A 17329-nucleotide genomic window follows, 5' to 3' on the forward strand; every position below is an offset into this window, starting at 1 on the left:
TACCTAAATGCTTGAATAGGTAATTTCAATTGACAGCACAGATTTTTCATTTGATAGGTAAAGGAAAGGCCGCTCCTTATAAAAGCGGATAACATTCTGTTGAAGGGTATCAGTTTGGTTGAAAACATCAACAATTTCATTATTTGTTATTAAAAGTTGACAAGACAGACTAAAAAAATAACCAGCAATGGCCAGCAATTCCATTAAACTGCAATCCTTGGACGGAGAGATTTTCGATACAACCGTCGACATCGTCAAATGTTCTGGAATGTTGATGACCATGATCGAAGTTATGGGTCTGGACTTTTCGACTAAGGAAATCATTACGCTGCCGAACGTGGTCGCAGTAATACTTCGTAAGGTACTGGAGTGGGCCACTTACCACAAGGACGATCCGGCACCGATTGCAGATGAGGTTGAAAACAGCGAGAAACGGTCGGACGATATCTGCCAGTGGGATCAGGATTTTCTCCGCGTCGACCACGGTACTCTGCTCGACCTGATGATGGCAGCCAACTATCTGGATATCCAGGCTCTTTTGGACACTTGTTGTAAAACGGTGGCGAATATGATCAAGGGTAAAACACCGGAGGAGATTCGGCAAAATCTCAACATTAAGAATGATTTTTCTCCGGAAGAGGAGGAACGAATTCGCAGGGAGAATGAGTGGTGTGAAGAGAAGTGAAGTGATTGAAGTGTTTTTGTATTGGCGGTTTATTTCACATAAATAAAAACGGGTTTATTCGAAATATAATGTTTATTATTTAATGTATTATTTTGTATATTACTATCCTGGAGGCCAACACTCAAGTCAAGTCAAGTCTTTTTTACACGGAAGATACGTGACGCGTAAAAATACCCGATTAAAAAACGCATTAAATGGAACAAGTAAGGAAAAAATGTAAGTGTAAATGTACTAATTTGATATATCCACTCGCCCATTTTAACCAATCGGTTCGTGAAGTTGAGGAAAAATAAGCGATAAGGCCATTGCAAATCATTTTCAAAGTTTTTGTCACCCCCCCCCCCCCCTTGCAAATTGGCTTGAAAAATAGAGGGGCAAAAAAATAATTTGTAGGATATGAGTTAATTTTGACGTAGGACTACGTCTTTGTTTACTATACTTGGTAGCATTTTGTGAAAACGAAAATAGAAGTGTAACGTCCGAATGAAAGATTTCAGATGGTTATAACTACTAAACTACTGAACGAAACTGAACAATTTATGTGTCGTTGGATAGGTAAAATGACGGTAAATATCTGGACCCGCATGACATACATAGTATACCACTCTAGCCAATTCACCGCACTTCTACCGATATCTGAGGCTATATCGGGATGCAATGATGTTGATATTATGGGAGCCCCCGACAACTTTTACCCCCGACTGTAACAACTTTTATAAAAAAATTCTGATGACACAGTCCCCGTTGCCAGTTCTGTGACTGACCAGCAGCAGACCCCGCCAATCCACTACTTTACTCCGCTTTACTACCAGAACGTACGTGGACTTCCAACCAAAATCAATTGCTTTTTTATTGCTATAGCAAAGCCGAACTGGTCGATATAGTCGCTTTAGTGGAAACCTGATTTGACGAGAAGATTCTCTGGCAACAGCTTTTCGGAAGCGCATTTCCCATCTTAAGAAGTGATCGTAACCAGCAAAACAGCAGAAATTCCCGCGTCTGTGTCTGCGTCGTATGTTGATCGCGATCCCGAATAAGTGGAGTTGCTCTATCGATTTTTTTGTTAGATTAGACATCCAACAGCTTGGGACATTCGTGACTTCTGCGGGGTTGCGACTTGAACCCAGGTCCTCAGCGTGAGAGGCGTGAATGCTAACCACTACGCCGGGACTGACCCCGCGCAATATAGTAGGATATGTTGCTGCTTCGTCGTAATTGCCTATTCCCGTCCTATCCAACAAAAATTATTGAAAATATCAGCATTTTTATCACACACAATGCAAAACTAGTTGTTCCCTAATATTTTAGTTTGTTGTCTATCATACGCGATCAATCAAAGTGAGCTGAGATCTATTATATGCTTTTTATCATTAAAGAAATCCTACTAGCCAAATTTCTTACGTTTTTTCGTGCGACGAAGAAGACAATGTCGACTAATCGTTTCAATTTCTGTCATTCACAAATGAAAATAACTCATGCAAGGCATTGTCGCAAGCCAGGAAAACTTACCTGACCTGCAGAAATTTTGCAGAATAACATTTGTCATACACACAAATACATGCGCGTTAGCAAATACATGCGAGAGGCTGGAGACTCGAGTAGGGTTTTAGTGGGTCTGGATCCTCACGCCCCAGTAGGGGGGTCGGGATACCAAACCCCACTCCCTGAGTTGTCTTCTTAGTGTCTGATAGCAGATTTCCCTACTCGTTAAAAAAAATGCGCGTTAGCTTCGTAAACCTTGTCGTGATTCGGACGATGAAAAATTTTGATGGACGGATTTTAAAACCGTACGACGAATTTTAGAAATAAAGTCAGTTGCGTAATTTCAATAATATGCTTTAATAATCGCTTTTCAGTGATTTCAAAGTTCACGGATCGGAAGGTAAGTGTGTTTTAGTCAAATCAGCATTAGAACTTTTGGAGTATTCATTAAATCCATCCAACAAATGATGAAAATTAGAATGGCTTTACTTACTACGACGGGAATTAGAAATAAACCCTAACTCTCTTTAACTCGTAATGCGTTAAAAATTATTTTTTTAATTGGGAAACACAGTTTCTTCGACAAAGTTGTAGCAAATATAAAGGCAAACAAATTTGCTGCAGAAATGAAATCTCTTTCGGGTGTAGAGATACACTATACAGAGCACTTTCTATGAAAGTTCTTTAAAAATTAGTTTTTCATGCATAGTTCTTGTTGGTTGCATTTCACAAGAACGTATTGTTATAGGCAATTAGGACATTGCAAATCATATTTAAAGTTTTTGTCAACCCCCCCCCCCCCTTGGAAATTGGCTTGAAAAATCGTGGGGCAAAAAAAAATTTGTAGGATATGAGTCAAATTTCTTTTTATAAAATCAATTGTCTGTGGGCTCTACAGTCTGAAAAACTCGAACAATGAGTCTCCGACTTGAATAAACGATTCTAGCACGAAACAGAAATGGAAATTCGAACAATGGAATTTCCGAAAATCGTCCAAAAAAATTTTCCTTCGGTTTTGTCTTTTTTTTTGTATATTTTTGCATTGAAAATAATCTATACCTATAAAGAAGGATTTCTGTCTGTCTGTCTGTCTGTCCGTATGTTCCTTATAGAATCGAAAACTACAGAACCAATCGGCATGAAAATATGCATGTAGAGGTTTTTTGGGGCCAGGAAAGGTTTTAGTGATGGTTAGAAACCCCTCCCCCCACTAAGAGGGGGGGCTCCCATACAAATGAAGCACAAATTTCTGCATAACTCGACAACTAATCAAGCAAATAGAACAAAATGTGGCATGTGGGTGTTTTCGGTGACAAGAATTTATTCTATGGTAAATTGAGACCCCTCCCCTCATTATAAGGGGAATTATAACTCCTCTCCTCTTTAAAAGGGGGGGCTTCCATACAAATTTCCTCATAACTCGAGAACTAATCAAGCAAATGGAACCAAATTTGGCATATGAAGGTTTTCGAGGGCAAGAATATTTTCTATAGAAAATTAGGACCCCTCCCCACTTTAAGAGGGGGGGCTCCTGTACCAAAGAAACACAATTTTCCTCATAACTCGAGAAGTAGTTAAGCAAATGGAATCAAATTTGGCATGTGGGTGTTTTTGGAGACAATTTTTTTTTCTATGATGAATTGGGACCCCTCCCCACTTTAGGAAGGGGGGCTCCTATACAAATGAAATGGAAATTTCCTCATAACTCGAGAATTAATCAAGCAAATGGAACCAAATTTGACATGTGAAAGTTTTCTAGGGCATGATTATTTTCTATGGTGAATTAGAACCCCTCCCCACTTTAAGAGGGGGAGCTCCTTTACAAACGAAATACAAATTTCCTCATAACTCGAGAACTAATCATGCAAATGGAACCAAATTTGACACGTGGGTGTTTTTGGAGACAAATTTTTTTTCTATGATGAACTGGGACCCCTCCCCACTTTAGGAGGGGGGCTCCTATACAAATGAAATACAAATTTTCTTATAACTCGAGAGCTAATCAAGCAAATGAAACCAAATTTGGCATGTGAAAGTTTTCGAGGGCAAGAATATTTTCTATGGTGAATTAGGACCCCTCCCAACTTTAAGAGGGGGGGCTCCTATACAAACGAAATACAAATTTCCTCATAACTCGAGAACTAATCAAGCAAATGGAATCAAATTTGGCACGTGGGTGTTTTTGGAGACAAAATTTTTTTCTATGATGAATTGGGAACCCTACCCACCTCAGGAGAGGGGGGGCTCCTATACAAATGAAATTCAAATTTCCTCATAACTCGAGAACTAATCAAGCAAATAGAACCAAATTTGGCATGTGGAGGTTTCTAGAGGCAAAAATATTTTCTATGGTGAATTAGGACCCCTCCCAACTTTAAGAGGGGGTGCTTCTACACAAATAAAATACAAATTTCCTCATAATTCGAGAACTAATCAAGCAAATGGAACCATATTTGGCATGTGGGTGTTTTTGTAGGCAAGAATATTTTCTATGGTATATTTTCTATGGATTTTCCCACTTTAAGAGGGGGGGGCTCCTATACAAATGAAAAACAAATTTCCTCATAACTCGAGAACTAATCAAGCAAATGGAACCAAATTTGACATGTCTCCCCTTTAAGAGGGTGGGCTTCCATACAAATGAAATGCAAATTTCCTCTTATCTCGAGAACTAATCAATCAAATGGAACCAAATTTGGCATGTGGGAGTTTTAGATGGCAGAAATTTTTTCTATGGTGAATTACGACCCCTTCCCCTTTTAAGAGGGGAGCTCCCATACAAATGAAATTCAAATTTCCTTATAACTTGGGAACTAATCAAGCAAATGGAACCAAATTTGGCAAGTGGGAGATTTTGGAGTCTTGAATTCATTTTACGATAGTTAGAGACCTCTCACCCCTGTGGTAGGGGGATATGGACTCTCATACAAATAAAACAGAAATTTTTGCGAAACTCAAAAACTAATCGAACTCGAGAAATTCGAGACTCTTCCATAAAACATTAGTCAATACAAGACTACAAAAACTATCTATAGTAACACTAGATCATTCAGGACGAGACGGTCGCGAGTGTTGCCGGTGACCCGCCGTCGGAAGCCCCACCCCCTGGGGGGCTTGCAAAACTCGAGATTGTGACAAAGATCATCCGAGATTCATGATTTATGTACAACACAGGTTAATTTGTGGCAATACGAAGTTTGTCGGGTCAGCTAGTAACGTATATATTATAAGCAGGAATAGATTCGTTTTGTCCATGTTTTTTTTGCTCGATTAAAAAATTCACTTTGTTTTTTTTTCGCCCCCCCCCCCCTTCAGTGGCCGAACACCGGAAGGACAAAAACTTTATAAAATATTTGTAATGGCCTTATTGAAGCACTCAAAACACACGTTTCTGCACAAGACCGCAAATTTTTAGGACCTTACAAATTATCGCTTATTTTCCACGACTTCACGAACCTATTGGTTAAAATGGACGAGTGGATATATGAAATTAGTGCATTTACACTTATATTTTTTCCTTACTTTTCCCATTTAATGCGGTTTTTAAACGGGTATTTTTACGCGTCACGTATCCCCCGTGTAAAAAAGACTTGAGAGTTGGCCTCCAGGATAGTAATATACAAAATAATACATTAAATAATACAAATTATCTTTCGAATAAACCCGTTTTTATTTATGTGAAATAAACCGTTTATGTGAAATAAACCGCCAATACAAAAACACTTCAATCACTTCAAGCCTCTTCACACCACTCATTCTCCCTGCGAATTCGTTCCTCCTCTTCCGGAGAAAAATCATTCTTAATGTTGAGATTTTGCCGAATCTCCTCCGGTGTTTTACCCTTGATCATATTCGCCACCGTTTTACAACAAGTGTCCAAAAGAGCCTGGATATCCAGATAGTTGGCTGCCATCATCAGGTCGAGCAGAGTACCGTGGTCGACGCGGAGAAAATCCTGATCCCACTGGCAGATATCGTCCGACCGTTTCTCCCCGTTTACAACCTCATCTTCAATCGGTGCCGGATCGTCCTTGTGGTAAGTAGCCCACTCCAGTACCTTACGAAGTATTACTGCGACCACGTTCGGCAGCGTAATGATTTCCTCAGTCGAAAAGTGCAGACCCAGAGCTTCGATCATGGTCATCAACGTTCCAGAACATTTGACGATGTCGACGGTTGTATCGAAAATCTCTCCGTCCACGGATTGCAGTTTAATGGAATTGCTGGCCATTGCTGGTTATTTTTTTAGTCTGTCTTGTCAACTTTCAATAACAAATAATGAAATTGTTGATGTTTTCAACCAAACTGATACCCTTCAACAGAATGTTATCCACTTTTATACAGGAATAACGAGCGGCCTTTCCTTTACCTATCAAATGAAAAATCTGCGTTGTCAATTGAAATTACCTATTCAAGCCGTTAGGTAGTTGAAGAAGGAGCACAGGTAATATGGTAGGTAGAATAATTGTTACGTACAAGTTGGAAAGATTTGTAAATGATTATTTTTTGCAGTAACTTGAGCTTTTCTGAACTTTTGATTTTTTATGTAAAAACCTAATTTAATCCATCTAGTGGTGAAAGGAACCTTTGTTGTACCATCTTATGTGTCATTTGATATGCCCATTTCCAGCTCAAATATTATTTTTGATTTGTATTTGAATTTGTAATCTATATATATAAAAATGAAATGCTGTTCGTGTGTCCGGTATAGACTCGCAAACCGCTCGACGAATTTTGATAAAACTTCGCATATACATTACCTCTGATGTGAGGAATGTTCTTAGCATGGTTTGGTTCAATTCCTGCATGTGGTAGTTTTAGAAAACGGAAAATTGCTGCATACGGAACAAACAGCATTGCAAGAATAGCTGTCGCACAAGCAAAACCATCCAATTAAGTCCGTGTCTACTTAGATTCAAGTAGATGTCGGTGACGTGAGTTGAACCGACAACGCATTTCAAAATCACTTTCTGTTCATAGTGAAATGGAACAAAAAACATGTAATTCCAATAACCGATTAAAAATCGGTTGCGGTCATGTAACAAGATGTAACAAGTCATTTGAACAAGGCCTAATTCAAATCTGTCAGAATTTTCGAAAAATCGATTTTTTTATTTCATATCCGTAATCCGAATCAAGTATACATTCAAGTACAGAAGGACAATACTTAATTAAGTACAAATACACAGAAAATGTTATGATCATTCGTTAAATATTTGCAAAGTTACACGCACAATAGAAACGACGTGTCAGAGCATTGCAAAAGGAACGCAAAACTTTTAAACGGTTTTTTCAATACTTATTTTCAAAGTCGGTAAGCAAGAAATCTCAAAAATGGCCGAAAAGATTCACTTCAAATTTTAACACAAACTTTTTAGGAATATTTCCAGGCAAGTTATCGAAGGTTTTTCCTCACCGATACTAATATCGGTGATTGATAATAACTATTTTTCTTTTTATGGACATTTTAAGAGTAAAATTCAACCTATTCTATTTGATAAGCTGCCATTTTTCTGAAAATTATTATTTTGCTAAATTTATATTAGTTTTACAATTTTTTGGTTTTTTGATTAACGATGATTCAATACATAAATAAATGTTCCAGAAGAATAACTTTAGCAGCTATATAAATATTAATTTTTACAAATAAAATAGATAAGTCAAAAGCTACCGCAACAAGTGTACATGTTTTTACTTTAATCAGATCAACGGTTGCTCTAGAACAATCGTCTTTTTGCGCTTTCTGTATGATATATTATTATAACTATTAATAACCTGAGTTATTATAAAGGTTAACTGGGTTCATGCAAATTGTTACTCGAAACACATGAACGTGTCCATTGAATTTTCGGAATAATGTTCATAATGCTACATATGTTTCATTATATTCTCTACATCATGTGGACGGATAAGGGCAGGTGAAAAGTAACATAAATAAATTAAATTTTTGCGACTCTGTTGGAAACTTTCCTTTCATGTCGTTTACCGGTAATAAAACTTAAGTTGTTAGTTTGGATTAGTACTTTTTTATTTATTTCAGAGGTTTTCAGCCACTGGTTCGCTGCTTCTGGAGAAGTAAATTGCAGTATAATTTAGTTTGTCAAAAAGACAGATCCACGTTACATGAATACGACCAAGCAAGTCTTTAGTTTTATAAGTACACCTATCCCTTTTATCGAATGGCGTAGCAACGCGCGCCGGGTCCTCTAGTTTTTTATAAAACTGACAGAGTCAAATTCTATACCTTGTACTTTTTATAACTCATCTTGATATAATAGTTTATATCAAATTATATCAAAATTTGATTTCAGTGACTGAGTGATTTGACTGACAGAGTCAAATTCTATACCTTGTAGTTTTTATAACTCATCTTGATATAATAGTTTATATCAAATTATATCAAAATTTGATATACAGTTTGTCCACAATCATGGATCACACACAATTAGGAGTCATTTTGACTTTTACTACCGATTATTGCAAGCATGTTATACTATATGGCTGACAAATTTGTTACTCATAAGTGGCATTAATAATTTGCTCAATTATTAGGTGAAATTTGAACGTAAATTTGGAGCTAAAGGTAAAATGACCCACAATTGTGTGTGACCCATGATTGTGGACTGACTGTATTTGTGAAATGCTGAGAGCAGATTTTGCTACAATTTTAATTATTTTAACTATTAATAATAAAATTCAAAAGAGATTTTGTTATAAAATACTTGTTATTTAGAACTCCTGTTCTAAATAACAAGTAGAGATTTTGTTATAAAATACTTGTTATTTAGAATCCTGTTATAAATTTGATATTTTCATTTGATCGGGAAGCCTACATGATGTTAGAAACACTGCGTCCCATCAGCTGATCGGCCGACAGTGGAGTGCCGATGGCACTCGTAGAGTCAGAAACAACTACATTCCTGAAGATCCTGGAGCAACAACAAGATCCGAAGTCGTCGCCAGAGTTAGTGCGATCTGTAGATTGACGAGGCGATGATAATGGGTTAGATGGTACCCAATAGTTTTTTAAGATGGTACTTTCAAACTCTCTATAGAGACGATCCAGTGGGCAAGTCTCGGTAATCAGTGCGGAGTCTTGTAATTTTATATCCATCCCGATTTCACCGAGAGGAAGTTCATTGTGGACCATCCTGTATCCTTTTTGGTCAGGTGAATGATCTTGACCGGTCCATCATACTGCAAACATTCCTTTACCAGATCGGTTCCGCTTGAATTCTGGAATTCGTGAATGTGAATTCTGGACAGATACCGCCATAATAGTTCCTTCGGAGGAGGCACAGTTATTACGGCTTCAGAAGTCGATGAGTTTATACAGGAGCTTGGCGACCATGAAGTGCTCATCACGACGACGTTTTATCGGAGGTTCATCGACAGCAATTCTAGAGGTGTAGAGACTGTCTCTTGCAGCTTTTTAGAAAAGTTTTTTAGAGGAACGATCTTCAGCAAGAGTAGCCAACTCCTAGCCTTCGCAGACGACCTCGACGTCGTTACTAGAAACCTTGGGACGGCGGAGGCAATCTACGCCAGTCTAAAAACGGAGCCTAGGAGGATGGGGTTACAAATCAATGCGACAAAAACCAAATATATGGTAGGAAGAGGCCCCAGAGAAAGCAACGTTTGCCTCCCACGGAGAGTGACTATTGATAGTGATAAACTGGAAGTTCGTATAGTTCGTAATTCGTAGATCTCTGGTCACCGCCGACAATAACCCGAGTAAGGAGATCCAACGACGCACAGTGGGACGGCTTCAAAAATAGGCGGACATCAGCTTTTGCGGCGAAACTATTAAGTTTTTCGCATTAGTGTCTTCGCAAAAGTTTCTTGGTTTTTAATGTATTTTTTTGTTAGATAAAAAAATTCATTAAGGGAGTGGTTCAATATATAGAGAAATTAACTTTTTTATTTGAGGACCAAAATAAACAGTCTCTAAGGAATAGTGGTAGAGGACGTTATTTAAAGAGTATTTGGCGAAGAAAGAAAGTTTCTATCCCTTACGGGAAAAAAGATGCATAATAACAAACCCCCTTATTATCAGTTTTCCTAATTTTACTTGCTTATTTCCATTTTTACGTAGTTTTGATGTTCACTAAAGTTGAAGATATAGTAAAAATACATCTTTTTTCTGAAGAGAGTGAAGCTCTAACCTTATGGGATTTTGAGCTGTTACAGTTTTCAAATAATTGGTCATGGTCATGAAAACCACCAAAAAAGTGCAATAAAACTTATATTGTTGCTTGGGTATGGTTTTTAATTCCATCTTCTAAAAATCGACTACTTTAGTTGAGTGATCGGAATTAGGAGCTGATCGGAATTACCCGCGTTCACGGTAGTCCTCTACGGACTTGAGACAATAACTTTACTTACGGAGGACATACGTACATTTGCCGTATTTGAACGAAAGGTGTTGCAGACTATTTTGGCGGAGTACAAACGGAAAGCGGAGAGCGGCGGGGGCGTATGAATCACGACCTACAGGCACTGCTTGAAGAGATTCCCATCATACAGCTGACGAAAGTTGGGAGATTACGGAGGGTCAGCCACGTCGCAAGGATACCGGACGACTGTGTAGTGAAATCCGTTCTCTTCAAGAACCCCACCGGCACAAGGAAAAGAGGGACCCTACGTGCTAGATGGCTCGACCAGGTTGAAGCCGACTTGCGAGTGTCGAGATGCGCATCGAAGTTGGCGACGAGTAGCCCAGGACCGTGGACAATGGAGACGAATTCTTGATACGGCAAGAGCCACCCCGGTTCTCGGCTGCTAAAGTAAGTAAGCCCATGGAACACTTTCATAACAGACAAGTTTAATCGTACGCATTTCGCATGAGTGACTTGCTCGTAAAAGCCCACGCCAGTGATGGTCTAACCGGTCGCTTCGACCGGCTTACCGTGCCGGGATAATTCACCCTAAGTCAAGTTACTTTGAACACAGCAGTTATTCAGCATCTATTCCGGAATTCGTTTCAAATTGATATTTAGAATAAAATTAAAACCAAATATCACCTCTATTGTAGATGTCAAATTAAATCTGTGCTTTTGACTTCTATACTTGCCTTAGCTATGATTGCTTTAAAAGTCATGATTAAGCGATTAGTCATCATAAAAGAAGTCTAGTAATAATTTATGATAATTTCCATTTCAAATTTAGTGCTTGTGAAATATCTCACTGACGAAATTAAGATGACTTTGTAACTATTGCACAAATAGATCGTAATGGGAAATTTATAGAAATTACTATATTGTTTACTACTTTTTAAGTTATGTCATTTATTATCCATATAGCTATCCAAATCCCAATAATTTTCACCACGCGATGTCACCAAAAATAACAAGAAACAAATACGAAACATGGCAGTGGACCAACTTCTAATATGAATAGCAGAAATGGAAAAAAGTCACCTATCCCAGCACAAGCCCCGCACCAGTAGTGGCGAAGTATTGCCAAGTCGTATTCGTATCAAAACATTTGCCAGCCAGCAGCATAACCTTCGGGCACCGTTGTTAAGTTGATACTCTCGAAAAGCAAAATAAAAAGTTTCGTCTGTTCCTGATGTCGCAGCGAGCGGACGGCCGGCCGGCGGTAGCGGAAACACTTCAAATTGATTAAAGCGAATAGTTTACCCTTGGACGGATTCCAACAACAGGGTAAAGTACGCGTAGATTTTCCTTCGTGCTTTCCTTCATTAAGCTTGCTATTGAGAAGTTTATTTCTATCGATGATAGCTCCATCGCTGATGGGAACGAAAAGGAAAGGTCGCATCCGAGCAATTCATAACAGCAAAGGGCACAATAAATTGAATCAACCATTTTTAATTTCTCCACCGCCACCGCTGCCGTCGCTGCCGGTGCGTGGTGGGACTGAAGAAAACTGAAACGTTCTTCCAACTAATTGATTTAATTACACGGTCGTTTTTCACACTCTATTGCACTCCGAACCGGGGGAGACGTGCGTCTTCGTGCGGACACGATTTCAGTCGGTGGCATAACCGAATCGCACCAGCCAGCCAGCCAGCCAGCAGTCGCTTCACACTGACTGTTACAACCTACAGTGAATCCCCGGATTCTATTCCGTTTCCGAACATGGACATGGATTTGCAGCAATCGGACGATTTCATCAAGCACGCGTTCAGCGTCATCAGTCATCTGGCCGATTCGCCCGAATCGTGCCAATTTTACGCTTGAATCCTTCGGGGACGACGAAAGTTGTTCGATTAATGCCCACCGAATGCGTCAGCCGGCCAAATTGAATGGGAGGAGCGGCAAGTAAGGTTGCCGTTCAAATTCGCAAGGGGAGAAAAGGGCCCCACGCCATGTTGCCGTTGATTTCGCTTTCGTTTGTGCCACAGCACAGCAGTCTGCCTGGGGTGGAAAACTTGGTCACGCACAGCAGGCGAACGAGAGCGATGATGGCTGGAGGGACCCCGAAGACGGTCAAGCTATTAAAAGTTTGTTCTACAGCCCAAGGCGTCATCGGTAGCGCCGTCCGACAGCGGAAAAATCATATACTTAGCAGGAGAAACGTCGTCGCACACTTGTAACTTGTCGTCTCGTCAGTTCGGACAGTTACCGTTGTGCGTTGACGTTACGTTGGTCGTCGGCGGCCTATTTCACACAATTAATCAAACAAAAAAAATGCGAGGGTTTGATAAAATTATAACCTCAATGGGCACGGGTGAAAGGCACGATTAAGTATTCCGCCAGCAGCGGTTGATGAAGTTGTGCCAGACACGAAAGCAATTGATTCGCTACGAACGGTTCCCGGCCCGGCCACCGCCCGGAGTTGGAGGTGTGGTGATTTGGTTGATCGAAAAAGATCAAACTTCGTGATAGTGGCCAATTTACGGGGCTCGTTTCGCCACGTAAATTGTGTTGTGGGGACTACGATTTCCGCAAGGTTAGGATTCCATTACTGGTTGTCTTATCGAGCGATCTTGTGCAAAAAGCATGAAACGGGATATTCTGCAATATCATCGATAACAAGCTGGTGACGAGCGAAATTAATAATATTATTAGTATAGCGTAAGAACGATTGATATTCACTAGCGTGCCCAGGCTGCAAATGCCACTATATTTGCGATGAGTAAATTAATTCCATCAAAATAGTTCCAGTTTCAGGGCCAATGTCATGTCCTGTTATAAATTAAATTTCAAGTTTAGTTTCAAGCTTAATCAATTTAAGTTCAATTTCAATTGTAGCTTCGTGCTCAATTTCAACACTGATTTCAAGCCCAATTTTAAGTTCAATTCCAAACACAGTTCCAAGAGCAATTAGAATCCATTTTATAGTTACTTTTAATTCCTACTTTAAATCCAGTTTCAAGTCTACTTTCACGTTCATTGCTAAATCTTATTCAACTTTTATTTTAGGCATAACTTTCAATTTTAAATAAAATTTCTAGTGTTATATTAGGTGGTCTAATATCCCCTCTAATTAGGTGGTCTAATAACCAATTATTTTTATTCTCTCAATTCTATCATTCCACACATGCACCAAACACTCGCCATGGCGACGATATTATTTTTTGTATGACTGCTTTTAGTTTCTCCCGCCAAGAAGATAGATTGTTGTATATTTTTGGTCTATATATCGAAAAATTTTCAGTTCATTCAATTTTATCACAAAAGCCTCACTTCCTCACTTTCCACAAAACAAGTGTACGTCTTGTCTGGGTACGGTGGTGGTAAAATCACTAAACTTGCCGTAGCGACGTCCGGCAACAGACTGCCTATTTTTATCGCCCTGACCGAGTAGATAACAGTGTTTCATCTTGGCGGCTGAAACAAATAGCAATCATTCAGAAATAAATCATCGTCATAAATCATTCGTGTGATGCGTTCGTGGAAATGATAGAATTGGAAAAATAAAACTTGATATTAGACTCCCCATAATATAAGCGTCCAGCGGTAGCTTAGTTAGTAAAACATTCGGCCGGCAACCGAAAGAGCGTGGGTGCGAGGCCCACTTGCCGTTACACAACCCAATATGTTTCTTTGACTATACATCGAAAATGTTCTAGTTTATACAAATTTATTATTCTTCGCATCAAAAGCTTGCTAATTTTCTAAAAAATAATTTCCTATGATAATGTAAATAAATGTCGACGGAAAAGAGCACGGGGCAAAATGCGACAAACACTGGACAAACGGGATGGAAAAAGATGAAATATTGGCATGTCAAAAAAAATCCTGGGAAATCGTGACACAATCGGAAGGAAAACAGAACGTAAAACGACAAAAAACGGATTGGAAGAAATCAAAGCAATAAAGATGAGACTGCACAGAAAAAGAGGAAGAACGGAAGATAAAAATACAAATCAAACGTGGAAAACGAAAAGGAAAATGAAAAACAACTGGAGAGAAAATTGAGAAGAAAAAAAAGGAAAACGGAGAGAAAATAAGGCAAGCGAGACTAAACGACGAGTAATAAGTCAAACAGGATGAGAGAAGGATGAAAATGGAAGAAAAACGGAATTAAACAAAAACCAGAACGTGACAGAAAAAGTATAAAAACAGGTCATAATCAGAGAAAGAACAGAAAATACGCAAACAAAAAAAACAGGAAAGGAATTAACGGGACAAAAAACAAAACACAGTCCTGATAATGGAATCAAAACGCTAAAAACGGAACAGAATAGAAAAAATTGGAAAAATCCGCATTAAAAAGGGTGAAAAATGGGACAGGAAAAGAAGAGAAACCAAAAGGGAAAATAAAACTAGCGAGGAAATAAGAAAATTGAAAAAACGGTCAAACGGGATATAAAAAGAGAAAACTGGCACAAGGAGAAAAAGGGAGCAAGAAACAGAATCAACTTGACCGAAAAGAAAAAAAACGGAGCTTCCAAAAGAGAAAAAATTAAACAAATAAAGACGAAAAACGAGAAGGAGGAGAGTTAGAAAAACACAGATGGATTACCAATGAATTCAAAGAGCGTCCGTTTTCTACTGCTACTGGAAAAATAAACGGACACGAGCACAGGGGAAAATGTGACAAACACTAGACAAACGGGATAGAAAAAGTTGAAAAACTGGCATGACAAACAAAAAACACAATCGGAGAGAAAGCGTAAAAAGAGAAAAAAGTGAAAAAGTAGGATAAAAGAAAGATATCAAGAAAAACAGGCGATAGAAAAGTTGCGCCCCGCACATACATACACACATACACACACAGACATTGCTCAGTTCGTTGAACCCTGTCGATTGGTATATGTGGCTCGACCCTCCGTGCCTCGGATCAATTTCGTGTTTTTCGACCAATTCCTAAACCTTTGTTATAGTATAACAAAGGTAAAAACTAAGCAATAATAATGAAACTGGACAGAAAAAGAAGGAGCACGAATGATAAAATGACAAATAAAACGAATAAAACTAGAAAGCAATTGAGAACAACTGGACAAAAACGGGTACGGGATAGAAAAAGAGGACGAGAACACGAAAATTGAAAACAGAAAGGAAAATGGAGAGAAAATGAGATAAATGGGATAAAACGACTGGATAAAACGAAAATCAAAGCGCGACAGGCAAAAGTCGAAAAACAGGACATAATCAAAGAAATAACGAAACAGAGAAATAAGGAAAACAAGAAAACTGAAACAGGAGTTCACGATGTAGAAAACAAAATACGGGAATGAAAAGGAAAAAAACGGGCTTGAAAATTACAGAAACACGCGAAAAACGAAACAGGAAAGAGAAATAGAGAGAAAAATCAGGACTGAGAAGGTGAAAAATGGGACAGAAAAAAGCAAGCAAGAGTAAACGGGCAGAAAAAGTAAAAACGAAAGTGAAAAGGAGGGAATAGAGAAAAGACTGGACAGAAAAAAATACAAAAAAGCAAGGAAACAAACAAGAAAGGTAGAATGGAACGAAAAATAAGAGAAACCAAAAAGGGAAAACTGGAAAAAAACGGAAGAAATGAGGAGAACGGAGAAGAAGGTCAAACTGAATATAGAAGGAAAATGATGGACAAAATGGGAATGGGATTGGAAAATGGGACAGAAAAATAATAAAGGTAGGTACATTACATGAGGTAAAATTGTAATATACAAAAAACAGGAGATAAAAAGGAAAACCAGAAAACAAAGAAAAAAGAGAGCAACGGAAACAACTTGACAGAAAAGAAGAAACAACGGATTTTCTAAAAGAGGAAAAATAGAACAAACGAAGACGAGAAACGACGGATTTTCTAAAAGAAGAAAAATGGAACAAACGAAGACGAGAAACGACGAAACGGGGGAACGAGAGACGAAAAAGAACCGATGGATATAGAGAGAGTCTGTGATCTGCTGCTTCTGCAGAACGGAAACGTAGTTTCTTATGACAATGTAAATAAATGTCCTTAGCATATTCAGAGATGGATTACCGATGGATTTAAAGATTGTCCATCATGTGTTGCTTCTGGAGAAAAAAACGGAAATGAGCACGGGGGAAATCGTGACAAACACTGGACAAACGGGACAGAAAAAATGAAAAACTGGTATGACAGAGAGAAAAACCGTGATCGGAGGGTAAACGACGACACAAAAAGAGTAAAAAGAGATTGGAGATTGGAATAAAACAAGAAATAAAATGTGCTTAAGTGGACAACAAAAGCAATAAAAAAAGCGGAGTAAACGAAGAAAAAAAACGCGATAGCAAAGGGGAACAAGAACAGGAAATTTGAGAATAGAAAAGATTTTTCCTCTTCCTCGAGGGAAAATGAGGCAAACAGTATAAAACTAAATAAGTTTAATGGGTTAAACGAGACAAAACAGGATGAAACAATAGACAAACGGGATAAAACAACAAAAGAGCAAAAAGCAGAACTTAACTTAAGTCCATTTTTCGTCGTTTTCTAACCCTTCTCTTTCCCCTTTTTTCGTCTTTCTCTGTTCCATTTTTCCGCTTTTATTTGCTTCGTTTTTTCTCCTTTTTCTGTTACGTTTATTTTGTTTTTGTTTCCTTTTCTTCTTTGCTATGCGGTTTTCTATTTTTTCTCCCATTTTTCGTCTTTTACAATTCTACTTTTCTTTGATCCAATTTTTATGTTTTTCTTTGTTCTTTCTTTGTTCCATTTCATTCCCATTTTGTCTCATATCTTTCTTTTATGTCCCGTTTGTTTCTTTCTCCCGTCATTTTACCCATTTATGTTCCTTTTTATCTTTTAGAT

General features: G+C 38.5%; 2 protein-coding genes across 2 annotated transcripts; one reads left to right on the forward strand and one right to left on the reverse strand.

Annotated features, from left to right (window-relative positions):
- The first annotated feature begins 205 nt into the window (after nt 1–205).
- On the forward strand, nt 206–685 carry LOC128742410 (S-phase kinase-associated protein 1-like). The gene has a single exon (XM_053838765.1). It carries the CDS (start codon nt 269–271, stop codon nt 683–685), a length of 417 nt encoding a protein of 138 aa, XP_053694740.1. The 5' UTR covers nt 206–268.
- Nucleotides 686–5900: 5215 nt separating this feature from the next.
- LOC128739558 (S-phase kinase-associated protein 1-like) lies at nt 5901–6383 on the reverse strand. Its single transcript, XM_053835051.1, has one exon. It carries the CDS (start codon nt 6309–6311, stop codon nt 5901–5903), a length of 411 nt encoding a protein of 136 aa, XP_053691026.1. The 5' UTR covers nt 6312–6383.
- Nucleotides 6384–17329: the final 10946 nt, after the last annotated feature.

This window comes from Sabethes cyaneus, chromosome 3 (genome assembly GCF_943734655.1).
Source record: "Sabethes cyaneus chromosome 3, idSabCyanKW18_F2, whole genome shotgun sequence".
In the NCBI taxonomy this organism is placed as follows: domain Eukaryota; kingdom Metazoa; phylum Arthropoda; class Insecta; order Diptera; family Culicidae; genus Sabethes; species Sabethes cyaneus.